The following is a 15,397-nucleotide window of genomic DNA, read 5'->3' as shown; positions in this document are numbered from 1 at the left end:
CGCTGCCCACGCTGCGGAGCTGTGCACGCTGCTCGGGACCCCCCTGACTGCACTCCTAAATGCATCTTGTGCAGCGGCACACATGTCACGGGGTCCCGCCCGTGTAAGCTCCGCTTCGAACGGGGGGGTCCCTCCCCACTCGCATCCAGTCACAAGTCAACGCCTTCCAACTCAGCGCAGTCAACACCATCCGCCAGAGACAACCGCTCATCGCGTCCCCGTCAACGATCCAGCTCCCGATCAAGCCAGGACCGCAGCCCCCGCCACCGCTCCGTCTCATTTCCACCGCTACCGGGGCAAGACAACCCATCGGCTTCTTCCCAGGTGAGCTGGCGATCGCAGCCTCCCACACACGACCCCGAAAAAGAAAAGCTTAAAGCTCAAATCGCAGCCCAGAGTAACGAGATTGCCCTACTGAAAGAACAGCTGCAGGCGCTGCTCGCGCGCCCCCACCTCCCTACCTCATCCCCTCACCAAACCTCACAACCCATCGCTCTCCAGACCCCACCGCCACCACCTCCCGCCCCTATGTCCGCCTCCTCTTCGGCCGCGTCTTCTCGTGCCGCCTCCCCCTCCCGCTGCCCTCCACATAAGAGGCGCTCCTCTACCGAACCCGCCGCCACCCCGGAGATGGAGGCTGTCATCCGCCACACGGCCTCGTTCCTCGAGGCACATGAACGACGCATCATGGCCGCCATTACAGCTCTGCGTACGGACACGCAGAGCTGGATGACTCAAATTAACAACCGCATGGCCAAAATTGAGGCCCGCCAGAGTTCCCTCGAGGCTGATCTTGCCCAGATGACAATTAATGTCTCATCCCTCCTCCCCTCATCTTCATCTCCCAAACACCCTGCACCAGCAGGGGCACCCAGGCCTCAAGATGGCCAGACACCCCCCGCGCCTTAATTTCTGGCAGTGGAACTGCCGCGGCTTCCGCGCAAAGCGGAACACGCTGCAGCTCCACCTCCAGAACATCCCTCCCTCCGACCTCCCCGCTATGATCGCCCTTCAAGAAACCTTCTCCCCAGTAAAACTACGGGACTACACAGCTTTCCACCCTGCTTCCCCTTCACCCCCGAACGTTGCCACGCTAGTTCATCGCGCCTACATGGCAATCGAGCATCCGCTCGACGTTCCGGAGTGCACTCACCTCTTCTTGGAACTCCTTCCCCGGCGGCGGCAAGATGCCAGCCTCTTTGTCCTTAATGTATACAGCCCTCCCCGCACACCTGCAGCTCCCCTCCTCCTCCTTCTCGCAACGCCATCTCACGCGCGAGCCGGAACGCACTCCTAATTCTTGGGGATTTCAACGCTCATCACGTAAGTTGGGGCTACCCCAAGAACTGCAGGAAGGGCCTGGCACTATGGACCTTCTTGCAGAACGAACAGTTGACCGTCCTTAACGATTTCTCAGAACCCACCCGCATTGGCTCCAGCGTACAACGGAACACTAATCCGGACCTTTCCATCTGCAAAAATATCCCGGATGCGGTGTGGACGAACACCTGGGTCTCTCTCGGCAGCGACCACAATATCCTGTCCGTCTCTTTCTCCTTTCCCACCCTATCTTCCTCCCGCAAGCGTCTGGTGCAGGTGGTGGACTGGGATCGCTTCCGCCAGTCGCGGCAACAAGCCTCCACCTCCATCTCAGACCTTTCTCAGTGGACCACTAACTTGCTTCAGGATGTTTCCTCTGCCACCTCCACCGTCCCCACCCCTCCTCACTCCTACACGGCTGATAGTCGCCTCCTGCACCTCTGGGAGGCGTATCACTCCCTGCACCGCCGCTGGCTTTCCCAGAAACACAACCGCTCGCTGCGCCTCCGCCTTGCTCGCCTGGCGATGGACATGGAGGAGCACTGCTCCTCTCTCACCAGACAGCAGTGGGGCCAGACCTGCGAGCGCGTGGCCGGTAGCCTCGGGCTGAGGGATACGTGGGCTCTCCTGCGTGTCCTCCTTGACCCGTCGCATTCCAAGGCCACGCACCGCAGGGACGTGACGCGCCTCCTCCACTCATCTCCACTCTCTGATTCCGACTTTCTTCTTGCTCTTCGTGATCGCTATCTCTGCACCAACCCCCCTTCCTCTCTCCCTTCCTACGCCGGCAACCCTAATTCTGCGCTCGACGCAGATATCACCCTGGGTGAGGTTCGTGCCGCACTGCATAAGCTCCGCACCACCTCCACACCGGGGGCCGACCAAATCTCTAACAAGGCCCTCCGTAATCTGCACACCCCATCTCTCGAGGCCATCACTGACCTCTTTAACAAACATTGGCATGAAAGCACTCTGCCTTCCGAGTGGACCCACGCTAAGGTAACTTTCATCCCCAAACCTGGCAAACCAATAGACATCCAAAATCTCCGCCCTATTTCCCTCACCTCTTGTCTTGGTAAGCTCTTGGAGCACGTTGTTCTCGACCGCTTGCAGAACTTTCTAGAAGACAACCACCTTTACCCCGATTCGATGTTTGGCTTTCGCCCTTCCCTTTCTACCCATGACGTCATGCTCCAGCTCTCCGAAGAAGTTCTTCACCCTCTTCACGCTAAGCGCACTCGTGCGGTCTTGGCACTGGACATGACGAAAGCATTTGATAATGTCCTTCATTCCGCCATCCTAGATGCTCTTTCCACCCTTAACGTGGGTCCTCGTATCCACGGTTATATCACGGCTTTTCTTGCCCGTCGCACCGCTGAGATTTCATTCGGCCCTCTGACTTCTCCAAATTTCACTCTTGGAAATCAGGGCACCCCCCAGGGTTCCGTCCTCTCCCCCCTTCTCTTTAACATCACTCTATTCCCCATGGCACGCGCTCTCGCTGCCATTCCCAACCTGTCCCATGCTTTCTACGCCGATGATATCACCCTCTGGGTAACCACCGGAAATATTGGAGAGATGGAGGCCGTCCTCCAGGCGGGTGCGGACGTGGTTGTCGGTCATGCTCGCGCAGTCGGGCTGGCCTGCTCCCCGTCAAAGTCGGAGCTTCTGCTCCTCCCGGCTCGAGGCACGCCCCTCACCTCTTCCCCCACCCTTAGCATCATTATTGACGCGCACCCCGTCCCTTCTGTCTCCTGCCTCCGCGTTCTGGGTCTCCTTCTCCAATCCAACGGCAAACACACTGCCGTCCTTTCCCGCCTAACTACCGCTGTCCACCAGACCGTCAGACTTATTCGACGTGTCGCTAACCGGCACCACGGCATGCGTGAGCACGACCTCCGTCGTCTTGTCCAGGCGTTCGTTCTCAGCCGCTTCGTCTACTCCCTCCCCTATCTCTTTCTCTCTCGCGCCGAGGAAGACAAGGTGAACTGCCTCATCCGCCAAGCCTACAAGTCAGCCCTTGCGCTCCCCACGTACACCCCCACATCTCGTCTGCTTGCAATGGGCGTCCACAATACTCTTTCAGAGCTTGTGGAGGCCCATCGCACGGCACAACTCGACCGCCTTTCTCGCACCCCATCTGGTAGAGCCCTTCTCTCTTCCCTCCGCTTGACCCCTGTGTCCCCGGTCTGTGTAACCCACCCCTTACCCTCCTCTGTATCTTCCATGCTCACTGTCAACCCTCTTCCCAAGAACATGCACCCTGAGCATCACGCCGCCCGCCGCTTTGCCCGTGCCTCTACCCTCTGGCGCCAATACGGCACACAGTCTAACGCTGTGTATGTCGATGCGGCGCCGTACAATTCCCACCCCGCCTACGCCCTTGCCACCATTTCCCATACACTTTCTCCCCTGACCGTTGCCACTATACCTGCCCCCACCTCCACTGCCGCAGAGGAAGCAGCTATTGCGCTCGCCATTGCCACCACCCCAGCCCGTTTCATACTCAGCGACTCCAAAGCTGCAGTCCACAACTTTGCGAAGGGTCGCATCTCCTCCTCCGCGCTCAGCATCCTTGAGCACTCCCTTCCCCCTTCTCGTCGTATCCAACTCCTCTGGGTTCCGGCTCACGCGGGGCACCCTGGCAACGAGGCGGCAAATTTCATCGCTCGCGAGATGACAGACCGAGCTGGCCCCCTCCACTCCGGGATGGACACGCGTGACTCCCTCCTCACCTTCCATGACATCACCCTTCATTACCGCAACTCTCGCCTATCTCTCCCTCCCCCTCACAAATCCCTGTCTAAGCTCCAACAGAGCACGTGGCGCCATTTACAGGCCCACACTTTCCTCTCTCCTGCCCGACTTGCCCTTATTCACCCCGGTGCCTTCTCACCTGAATGCACGCTCTGCAGTCACCCACGAGCAGACTATGCTCATATTCTGTATTCGTGCCCTAAACACTCACCCCCTGCCGCTTGGCATGTATCTAGTCCGCAGCTGTGGGAGGCTGCTTTGGCCAGCTCGGAGCCGGATGTCCAGCTACGGCTAACGATCTGGGCAGCGGAAGTCGCCGCCAGGCATGATCTGGTGGCCACGACCGGCAGCCTGAAGGCCACCCACGGAACGGCGGCATCTTAATTTCATTTCTTTTTTGGCCTTCACTAAATAAAGTTTGTACCACCACCAAGCCGCCTGCCTTACCTCTCCAAGCCAGGGCTGGCGCGCTCCGGTCGCCCGGTCAACCATCCCACACCCCGACCTTTGGTGAGACCGGCGCAACTGCTTTCGTCAGCTTGTCGCCGCGCCTCCGCGTCGCGACTGTTATGCGTCCCTGCTAGCCCGGACTCGCGCACTTATACAGTCCTACTACCCCTACTGTATTTCTAACTGCCGTGATGTCTATTTGAGTGTTTGTTTTATGTTTTGTATTTTCTCCAATTTATTTTAGCCCTCTTTCTAGTCCTATAAAAATGTTTGTGCGTGTTTTCGAAACCACAACTTTGTCCTCAATTGGGTTCTCGGAGGCTCCGTCAACGAGAACCGTTACCTCCTGAGAGCGCATGAACCTTTCATCACACCTTTGCACAGGGCCGCATTACATACGCTAGTTACTGTCCAAACAAGTTACAAAAACTATTGTTTCCGGATTCTTCCCAACGTTGGTTCACAATATGACTCGAGCTGCAACTTCTACGACGCTGCACTTTAATATTATTAGTCATTTCCAATAGCGATGTTCAAAAGGAAGACACAGTGCACCTAGCACTTGACTGTTATCTTTCTGACGGTGAAACAGGGTTGCCTGCGCTCTTTTCAACGCCAGTGGTCCGTGAGTTCGAGCTCCTGCGTGAGTTCGAGCGGTCCGTGAGTTCGAAGGAGCTCGAGAGATGGCGCCACGCTGCTTGACCAGGACGACAGCGTCCAGCGCGCCGAGTATGATTGTAAGACGGTTGCGATGGCTGTGAGTAATGCTCGTAATTACTCCAACCATACTGCTTTGCCAGTAGCAACGTCATTTCGTGCTTACACATACTCTCGATTTTTTTTTTATCCACACTGGCTACACAAGTGTAGCTACCGCAGTTAGACGCCTTTTTGTTTTGCTTCGTGTAGAGAACTGTGGCTCCGTCTACGTACACGAAGAATGCTTTTAAAGTTGTACTGTAGCGTGAAAATGACGTTCTGCACTGTGGTTTTGATGAGTGTAGGCAGCAGGCGATGAACAAGCAGGCTAGCGTTGCAAACTCGTGGCGCTATTTTGGCTGATGTCGGCGCGGATATAGCGACGATAGTAAATATTCGCTGCCAGATGGTACATACAGAAATGCATGCGTGATTATGTATAACAGAGGATGGTGAGCGAACCTTCTATGTATCTAAAATGAACTTACTCGCGGATGGTGCGAAAATTTTGAGAAGTTTTCTTCGTGCACTGCATATTCGCGATGTATTTCGCTGCAGTTTGTCTGGATTTGTTGAAAATAAATTCGTACATGTGCGTTTAGTTTCAGGCAAGGCATATAGGCAGCTTGTAATTGTGAACTCGGGCGCTTTATTGTCTGCTGGTGCGAAGACAACGCGTAGTCGGCTCTGGTTGGCTAAAGCTCAGCAAGCCAAGGGCAGCACCACGGCCTCATAGCCTCTGCCTTGCACTACACTCGTCCACACGAGTCAGTACGAAGTGTTGGTGAAAAAACTAAATTTCCTTTTGCCGAGACGGTGCGAAACAATTTACTGCTGACGTGTGATTTCACCGCCCATCCCTGAAAAAAAAAACACTGCTTTAATGCACCATCTACGTTCCAACTAAGTGGTGTTAAAAGATACGTTGTTAGAAGGAGCCACCCCTTCGGCGTAGTCAGTTGAAACATCATCATCATGATCATTTTGGGAACCTGGAAGGCCCCCGTGGGGCATTACAGAAAGGGGGCGGGATGTGGTACAGAAAATTTAACAAGTAGGTAAAGGAAAGAAATAATAGCACATAGGCCACTATAGTAAACTATTGGTGGTCGGCCGATATATATACAGGCTGTTTGAGCGAACGCTCTAATATCTGTGAAGGTTGCCTCTGGCGGATATTGCAATTCTAGTTCATGACCGGCTCTATACTCAAAGCGGCGGACAATACTTGCACAAAAAATGGAGATACAAGACCGACTAATTAATAAAAATTCATTAATTAGGTTCTAACTAATTACATTATGGACCATATTGCAATTTACAAATCCTAGCCATGGAATTCGCAAGGCGGATTCACTTGGAATAAATTTCCAAGATGACGCCAGTTTCGAGGTATAAATTCCCTAACTTTGCGGAGAAATACCTTGGCGCTCCAGTTAATTTGTTAACAAAGCGTCGTTTCATGCACTCGAGCAGGCAAGTAACTGGAACGGTAACGCATTTCTCCTCAAAGTTGGGGAATTTATATATCGAAACTGGTGTTGTCCTGAGAATCCCTTCCAAGTGGATCCGCCTCCCGATGTCTAGTGCTCGAATTAGGAAATTGCAATATGCGTCATAAGATAATTAACTAAAAGTTAATTAGCGCATTTCTGTTAGTTAGTCGATTTTGCATTTCAATATTGTGTGCAAGTAGTGTCCGCCACTTCGAGTAGACCGGCTCATAAACTGGAATTGAGCTATCTCCCACAAGCAACCATTAAAAATTTTTGAAATTTTTGATGAAACACCCTGTATATATTAGTTTCACACGTTTGGCCACGCTTGTGCATTGCAGTGAATTATCACAGAATACATCCGGAATTCCTTGGTATGACAAGCTGTGCACAAAACATGTGCTTTACCAGTTTTGGGGTATGCTTGCCTTGTGTGGGATTCGTTTGGGCAGTGGAAGTGTTGATGCATTAAAAATAGCCGATGGGTTGCGGCAAGGTATGTCTTGGGAAGTTACCGCCGCTTTGTAAGCGTAAAAGCAATGAAAAAAGAACTTGGTGTATCTCTTTGTTCGCACGACTAAGCAGCTTATGACTTGAGCAGTTTTATTCAATATTCCACAAGCACACGAGAGTGCGGTCATCAGACGGTCCTGCATTATGTTTCCTCGCGTAAAGTTCATTCACTTAACGTTAGGCTGCACCTTTCCTGTTTTTCTATGAACCATTGTTGCTTCTAATTAACTACATGCGAATGTGCTGCACCGCAACAATGTTGATGTATGCCGCGCGCAATTGTGGCTTAGTGGCGCTGTAGTTCATGTATGAATAAAGAATAAAGTTCAAGTAATCTGTGACACGAGCATACGTTTACATTGTTTGGCGTTTATTTCCACAAGCCATTCGTCACACCAGTCACGGCGTCAAGGTCAGAGAGGACTGGAAAATATCGTTGCCATTTTTTATCTTTATATAGATAACTCAATATTGTGTGAACCCATGAAAGCCGCATAATTCTTACGGAATCGCACTACGGTGCCGCGTTTACAAGTTTCACTTGCTGGTGTCGAAGCTCAACTAATGAAAATAGACGGATTCGTCAGAATTCAAAAGACAGGAATTTCGACCTGCGGTTTTCACTGGCCGCGTTTGGCTTTTCCTCGTCTTATAGCCCTGTTCCTTTGTTTCTCAAACATGAAATTGGCGCCAGATACATTAACTATTTATTTATTTGAAGTTTAAGTCATGCACTGATTCGATAGCGGTAGAATTGGCGGATACTGATGACACCAGCATGCCGAACAAAATTCGCAGTTCCTTCAACGCGGCCCCAACCTCAACATTCTCTGACCTAATTATGAGCTTTGCTGATAATTAGGCAATGCTGCTTTTTCACCCTTATTCTCGTGCGTATTACGAGGCATGTAGTACGCATTCCTATTGCCCTCGGTCTGCTTAAGTACCAACTACGTTTTATTTTTAATAATGGCACACTGAACGTGAGACGTGTGCGCAAAGTTTCATTAGTGTCGGTTAATTACAGCGATGCACAAGCCTTATACGCATGTGTTTAAGTGTCTTGGCAAAATGAGACGCGTCACTAGCTTTCAGTTTCAACAAAACGGGGCTCAAGCGTACATTCTTCGCATTGTGCGAAATTACACGCATGCAAAAGTTTAAGTTGTGTAATAATGCTAGTGGCAATTAAACGTCGTAATTCAGCTGCTCGACAGAAACACCAAGGCTGGAGCATTTACTGGTTTTTGTAAGGTCCCAAACAGGCTGTGCGTTATTCACATTGTCAGGTTATATATTCGACAATATGTCAGCCGTATATAAAGAGTAATTGGAGAACAGAAGATGTTTGTAATCCACCTGGTAGTGTATTGATATGTTCCGGTACACACTACAGTAGCATTTTATAAATAATTTGATATCAAAGTTATAAAATTCCAGGAGTAAGCACTTAGTGATGTTAGCGCAAGAAACGTTCTTCGGATTAACATTTTTGCCTCCTCCCTTTCATTCCCGTTCTTCCTTGCTGAACAGCTTTATTAACAAATCCTGCAAAAGATGTATTATTCTAATTCTACACAAAGGAACGCTTTAGCTCGCGATACTTTATCTAAACACGTGAGAAATCGGCAGTTGTCTTTCTAAGCAACTACTGCACCAACTTGTATGACTCATGAAAAATTTAGAAGAAAATGTTAAAATGTAGTGACTTCAGAAAGCAAATTTTTATTTAGGCTCGCTACTTCTGATTACAAACTCTTTTTAAATATTGCAAAAGTTCACAAACAAAATTAAAGTCTGCAACTGACGAACTCACTATATTTCACGAGCTAAAACTATATCGCAACTCTGTAAACTGCATATAATGATACATGTAAAGTTGAAAAGAACGCTATATCATACGCCAACATGAAATATACCACTCATTGTAAATGTTGGATTTGCAAAACCTTCCAAACATTGTAACGAATTCACGTAAATTGTAAGCTCATACATCAGATTTGTTCGTCTTTGATGCTCCAGTGAGTGGAGCTTATACAAATGCAATATTTCTTTTTCGTGATGAGTTTCGGCGTTTTCATCAAATTCATGCAATGTTTTTTTCAAGGTTACCGATATATTATAATTCTTGGGTAAAATTCCACGCCCTATATCAAAATTATGGTTGCTGCAGTCACTGCAACTGAACTCTACCTCTCAAGTGCCACAAAGTTCTTTCAAATCAATTCAGCAGTTTTCTCATGAAAGCATTCCTGCGTTTTACAAGTATTCAAGTAGCCAGAATCGGAGATAGGCCCGAGCTAAAGCTTCCTCATAAACAATGGATCACACCGGCCCTAGAGTGAACCCACGACACTCAACGCTGACGTACCCGCAACCCGGCGGCCACAGTGGTGCAGAAATAAAAAAAAAAGCATTCCAGAAAAGAATAGTCACCGCAAGTTTCGCCAGAACCGTTAGCTGGACCAGACATCTATCCGGAATGCCGAGGAGCTGTCTTGCCAAATCAAAAGCGTCGATGCATTGCCAGTCGGGCAAGTAACTGGCATACTTCAAGAAAACACTGATACATAAGCGCACTCGTTTTCAAGTACCGAGGTGAATCAATGATCTCAGCGTGTGCGTCATTTTATTCGGTTTTCTTTAGGTGTGCGTCAGGGCATACGTCATGACGGGAATTTGGAATTACTTAACGTCGATACTCCACGTGGTGGCAAAAATACAAAACTGGTCCAAATGTCCCCAATTCCTTGGTATGAGTAATGTGTAGAACTGCCTTGTTAAACCAAAGGTCTGTCTTGCAGAGGCAAAAATGGAAGGAAAGTACGGGCAATACAGAATGCTTGCGATTCCATCTGGAAATTTCCTTTCTAGCACCTCGTTATCTTAAATGTTTTCAATGCCGCTAATATCTTGATTGGCTTTTTATCAGTACACAATGTGTAAATCGCGTTGGAAAGCGATTAGCCTTGCATTTGAGCGGTCTTTCTTTTACACAATAAGGTGACCACAACGTTTAGCAACTCGAAATACGTGCCAGAAAACTGATAGCAATCGTGGCTAGATATTGGACGCAAAACTCTTGTAGTGAAGCTCCCATCTTCATTTTCTCTGCTAGTCATAGAGCTTTTTCTGTAGAGACTAATGCTTTATTACGGCGGTCTAAACGGCTGCAAAGTTTGTTCCTAGTATACCTTTAACGTATCAAAACTGTTTGCACTTAAATATACCTCTATGTCCGATAGAGTCAGCTAATAGCACATTCATACTAAAATCAGTGTGCTTAAAAGTTGCCCAAAGCAGTGTTGATGCGACGCACTTACCACTGAGTGAAGTTTACAAGTGTTGTAATATCGCTCTTGTATACCTGTAAGAATCCAAGGACGCGTTGTCCATTTTTACTTGCTCCCAAGGCATCCTGTCTTTCTTTTATCGTCTGTGGAGAAGTGAAAATGCCAAAATGACCGTCTGAATAATGTATCACCTTTGTACAGTGCTTCCCGTCATTTATTTAACGACAATTACAAGAGCTACCTTAAAGAATCAGATGTTCCTAACATTACCAAGAGATCAATCCAAGAAAAGTGTTTAAACGTGTGTCAAGTATTAAGTGACTAAACATATTATACTACTCAAAACTTCTTCGTTGTCTTGTAAGGCGACATACTATCGAGCTGCATTGTTGCACTGGTAGTGATGGTAAGCATTTGCTCAGCCATTGAGACGTGATGCTTAGGACGCATGGCAGCCGCCTCCGCTTTCGTGGCGCCGCACAACACTGGCGATTGAGCAAACGCAGTCACAGGCCGTCACAAATGCTCTCCCCTTCATCGTGTGTACCGCAGTCAATCAGCCTGGTGCGCTCAGCTGTGCCTCAAAAGGTGCCGGGAGCTACGCACTCAGACTACCACGTTTCAATCGCCGAGCACGTACTGTACTTGTTTTCTTCTTTTTTTGTCATCCACTACTGCCCTTTAGGGCTTACAACTTGAATAAACGAAATTAGAATGAAGTGCAGGCCTTCAATGAATGCTACAGCAAAGCGTACTACTGATACCTTCTGACCTACATTGAATGCGATTGATTTGTCGTGGCGTCATCTTTATGACCTCTTAACCATAATTTCGATGCAAGGTGCCAAATCCTGCCAACGACCTGCTACATATCGCCCATTGCCGTACGTCCGCACCTGGACGGTGATTAAATTTGTCTCCATGCTAACGTGGGCAGGAAAACCTTACTATGCAAGTTTTATCAAGTTACACTACGCAGACTGCAGCATCTCCTAAAGGAGGCCCTCAATACTTTTTTTGAATCCTCAAAACACCTGATAGCACCTTCGGTGCCTCTCACAAAAAGTTATTTTTCGAGAGAAAAAAAAAAAGAAACGTAGTAGGAGCGTAGATATTACGAGCGCAATAATTTCATAGTGCCACCTCTCGAAGAACCTTGTCATGCCTCGTTACAAACCTCTTTTTGTCATACCGTGCTTAATTCGTTTCGCTCCTCATGCTTGTCTTCTTACCGCATTACAGTTGTTTTATTCGCCCTTTCCTAGCAGGGCTAACAGCGCGTCAACTGCTACGAATGCCGCAATTGACCCGCTATTAGTACGTTTCTTGCTAGATGTATTTACACACTCATTTGCAATGCCATCGTATATATATATATATATATATATATATAATGCATAACTGTGTGTAAAGATTAGGTACACCACTCTTGTAATCTTGCGTTTCTATCTTGTTACATGATCACACGCCCAGGATAGAAACGCAGGATTACAAGAGTGGTGTACCTAATCTTTAAACACAGTTGTGCATTACATATATATATATATATATATATATATATATATATATGTATATATATATATAATGCATAACTGTGTTTAAAGATTAGGTATACCACTCTTGTAATTTTGCGTTTCTATCCCGGGCGTGTGATCATGTAACATTTTTTAAGTTGCTCTCCTGAAAGCACGCTTCGATTGCGCTTTTCCATGAATGCATATTCCCAAGGACAATTGCCCCCGCGGCGAAGAGGAGCAGTCCTGGGCACCTAATGTGATGCCACGTTAAGGGGCTCATGGTACGGCTTCACGCGGCTTACGTGAACTGTCTCGCGGCCACGGCGGCGCTTGTCCGAAGATGGCGTCACCGGTTCGACCACAATTCACAGGTGATGGACATTCCACGACCCGGTACGGACCCTGATATTTCGCAGCAAGCTGTTGGCTAAGGCCTGGAGATTGGAAGGGTAGCCGAAGCCAGATGTGAAAGTTAACAGCGAAGGACTGTGTGGGCTGATCGTTGTCGTGGAGATCTCTTCGGGTGCCTTGGGTATCCGACGTGAACGAGCGAGCCGGTCGACGGCACTCTTCAGCATGGCAAGCAAGTTCGGAAAGAGGGGTGGATTCAGAGGCATCGGGATAGCACGGTAGTACGGTATCGAGGGTAGAGGATGGTTCACGTCCACAAAGAAATAAAAATGGTAGCAAGCCTGTGGTATCGAAGTGGCGGTACTATACGCGTACGTGACAAAAGGGAAGACGTCCTCCGAATTGGAATGATGAGATGCAACATAGATTGTGAGGATGTCCCCAAGAGTGCGACTGAATCACTCCGTTAGACCGATAGTCTTTGCGTGGTACGCCGTAGTGGGGCCATGAATAGCGCGGCACGCGGCAAGTAGCTCATTAATAACTTCTAGCAAGAAGGCAAGGCCTCGGTCGCTGGGCAGTTCTCGCGGTGCGCCGTGCCGTGAGATGAAATGCCGTAAGATGAATGTGGCGAGATCGCAAGCAGCAGCTGAAGCAAGCGCAGCAGTTTCAGCGTATTTTGTTCGATGGTCTACTGCGACGATTATCCAATGATTTCCGCTAGCGGTGCATGGAAGAGGCCGAAAAAGGTCAATGCCAACCCGGTCAAATAGACGTGTACGACACGGTAAAGGTTGGATAGAGCATGTCATATGTGGAGATGTCGTGCCTCGCTAAAAGGCCGCAATGACCAAATGTATTTCCGGACATAAGAATGCATGCGGCGCCAGTAGTACCGCTGGCGGCGCCGATCGTATGAATTTAGGATGCCAGCCTGAGTGTGTCGTGGGTCTTCGTGGAAATACGCGCTTAGGTCGGAACTGAAATGGCCAGGGATCACTGCCAGCCATTTTCGACCGTCTGGCTGATAGTTTCGGTGGTACAAGGGGGCGTCCCGTAGGAGGTGAAGGGCTTAATCGCGCTTAGCCGATGAAGAACTTGTGAAGATGTTATTGAGAGACGCAATCTACGAACATTTTCTCTGTTCAGACGGCATGTCAGTGAGAGGAAGCGTAACAACCGTGCACTCCATGGATGAGGGTGGATATCGTCGGATCACATAGGTGATCGGGAGGGCGAATCTACGTCACGATGCTGACGCCCGTACCGATAGGTGACGCGAGTGTCAAATTCTTGGAGCCGTATAGCCCAACGTCCAGGACGCCTTGACATGTCTTTCAGTGACGCAAGCCAGCACAGCGCATGGTCGTTTGTAACAACGTCGAACGGACGGCCATACAAGTAAGGACAAAATTTGTTCAACGCTCAAACTATAGCCAAACATTCTTTTTCTGTGAGAGAATAATTGGTTTCTGCATTCTTGAGTGCACGACTCGCATATGCAATGACATATTCCGGGAAGACATGGTTGCGTTGCGCAAGGACGGTTCCAAGTGCAGCGCCTCTGGCGTCCGTACGAACTTCGGTCGGAGCACTCGCGTCGTAGTAGCCTAGGACAGGCGGTGAGGTAAGCAGGCGACGCAAAGTGGCGAAGGCTTGGTCAGACGCCGGAGTCCAATCACCAAGGTCACCAGGGCCAGCCAGGAGCATTCAGGGGTCCGATGATGCAGGCGAAAGTGCGCACAAAGCGACGAAACCAAGAACAAAGACACACAAAACTTCGGAGCTCTTTCACTGTAGTCAGCCGCGGAAATTCTGCGACATAACGAAGCTTGCCAGGGTCGGGAAGGACGCCGTCTTTGGAAACGACGCGGCCAAGTATGGTAAGCTGGCGGGCTCCGTAGCGGCACTTTTTCATGTTAAGCTGAAGGCCCGCGGTAGAAAGGCAAGTAAGAACTTCGCGTAGACGAGAGATGTGAGTGGTGAAATCACATGAGAAAACTACCATGTCTTCTTAATAACACAAACACTTCTTCCATTTGAGACCTCCCAGAATTTTGTCCATCATCCTTTCGAATGCCGCGGGCGTATTGCATAGGCTGAACGGCATTACCGTAAACTCATACAGGCCATCAAACGTAATGAAGGCTGTCTTCGAGCGGTGGAACTCATCCATTAGGACTTGCCAATAGCCCGATCGTAAGTTCAAAGAAGAAAATAACTCGGCACCATGTAGGCAATGTAGGGCATTATCTATGCGCGGTAGAGGGAAGACATCTTTTCGTGTAATGTCCTTGAGGCGACGATAGTCCACACAGAAACGAATCGAGCCATCTTTTTTTACTGATACTACGGGACACAATAAAGGACTACAGGATGGCTTGATAACACCACGTTCAAGCACGTCTTCAACTTGCTCTATGATGACACGACGCTAAGTGGATGACACGCGGTACGGACGCTGGCGTAATGATGCGTGATGTCTCGTATCAATGTGGTCAGAGACGGTCCTTGTGCGACCTAATGATGCATAGTTCAAGTCAAATGAGGGATAAAAAACCCTTAAAAGAGTAAGTACCCGCTCACGTTGTGTCTGTTCGAATTCATCGGCAATAGAGCGAAAAAAATATCCGATGATGTTTGGTTATTTGTCGCATGGGTGTTGGTGCTGTTACACTAGCAGTATCCACGTCTTCGGCAACAGAGAAATGCACATTAACGTCAGTGCCCACAGTCTGGATGGTACCAATAGTCTCGCCACAATCAAAGCCAAAGTGTACGAATTTAGGTTAGAAACCAGTATTTTTGCAGCACCATGGTGAACTGCGAAGGGGGCGAAAGGCAACAATATAGGCTAGCGCGATGGAAGATGGCAGCGGGTGCAAGTATGACCATCGCGTCGGCAAGCGATGCGCATGAAAGAGGGACAAATACAGCCCTGTGAGAAGGAAGGTGTGGAAGGAAGTATCTGAAGCTAAACTGATTGTGCTAACATCAAGCG

General features: G+C 49.0%; 1 protein-coding gene across 1 annotated transcript in view; it reads right to left on the bottom strand.

Annotated features, from left to right (window-relative positions):
• Positions 1-15,397, bottom strand: part of LOC135898230 (uncharacterized) — a 516,585-nt gene that overhangs the window by 249,502 nt on the left and 251,686 nt on the right. The window contains exon 6 of the mRNA XM_070539355.1: positions 10,559-10,671. Coding sequence (XP_070395456.1) covers positions 10,559-10,671 — 113 coding nt within the window. The remainder of the gene's footprint in view (positions 1-10,558; positions 10,672-15,397) is intronic.

The sequence above is a fragment of the Dermacentor albipictus genome, chromosome 5, assembly GCF_038994185.2.
Source record: "Dermacentor albipictus isolate Rhodes 1998 colony chromosome 5, USDA_Dalb.pri_finalv2, whole genome shotgun sequence".
In the NCBI taxonomy this organism is placed as follows: domain Eukaryota; kingdom Metazoa; phylum Arthropoda; class Arachnida; order Ixodida; family Ixodidae; genus Dermacentor; species Dermacentor albipictus.
Note: the sequence above shows the minus strand (reverse complement) of the source record. Positions and strands in the feature narration are given on the sequence as shown.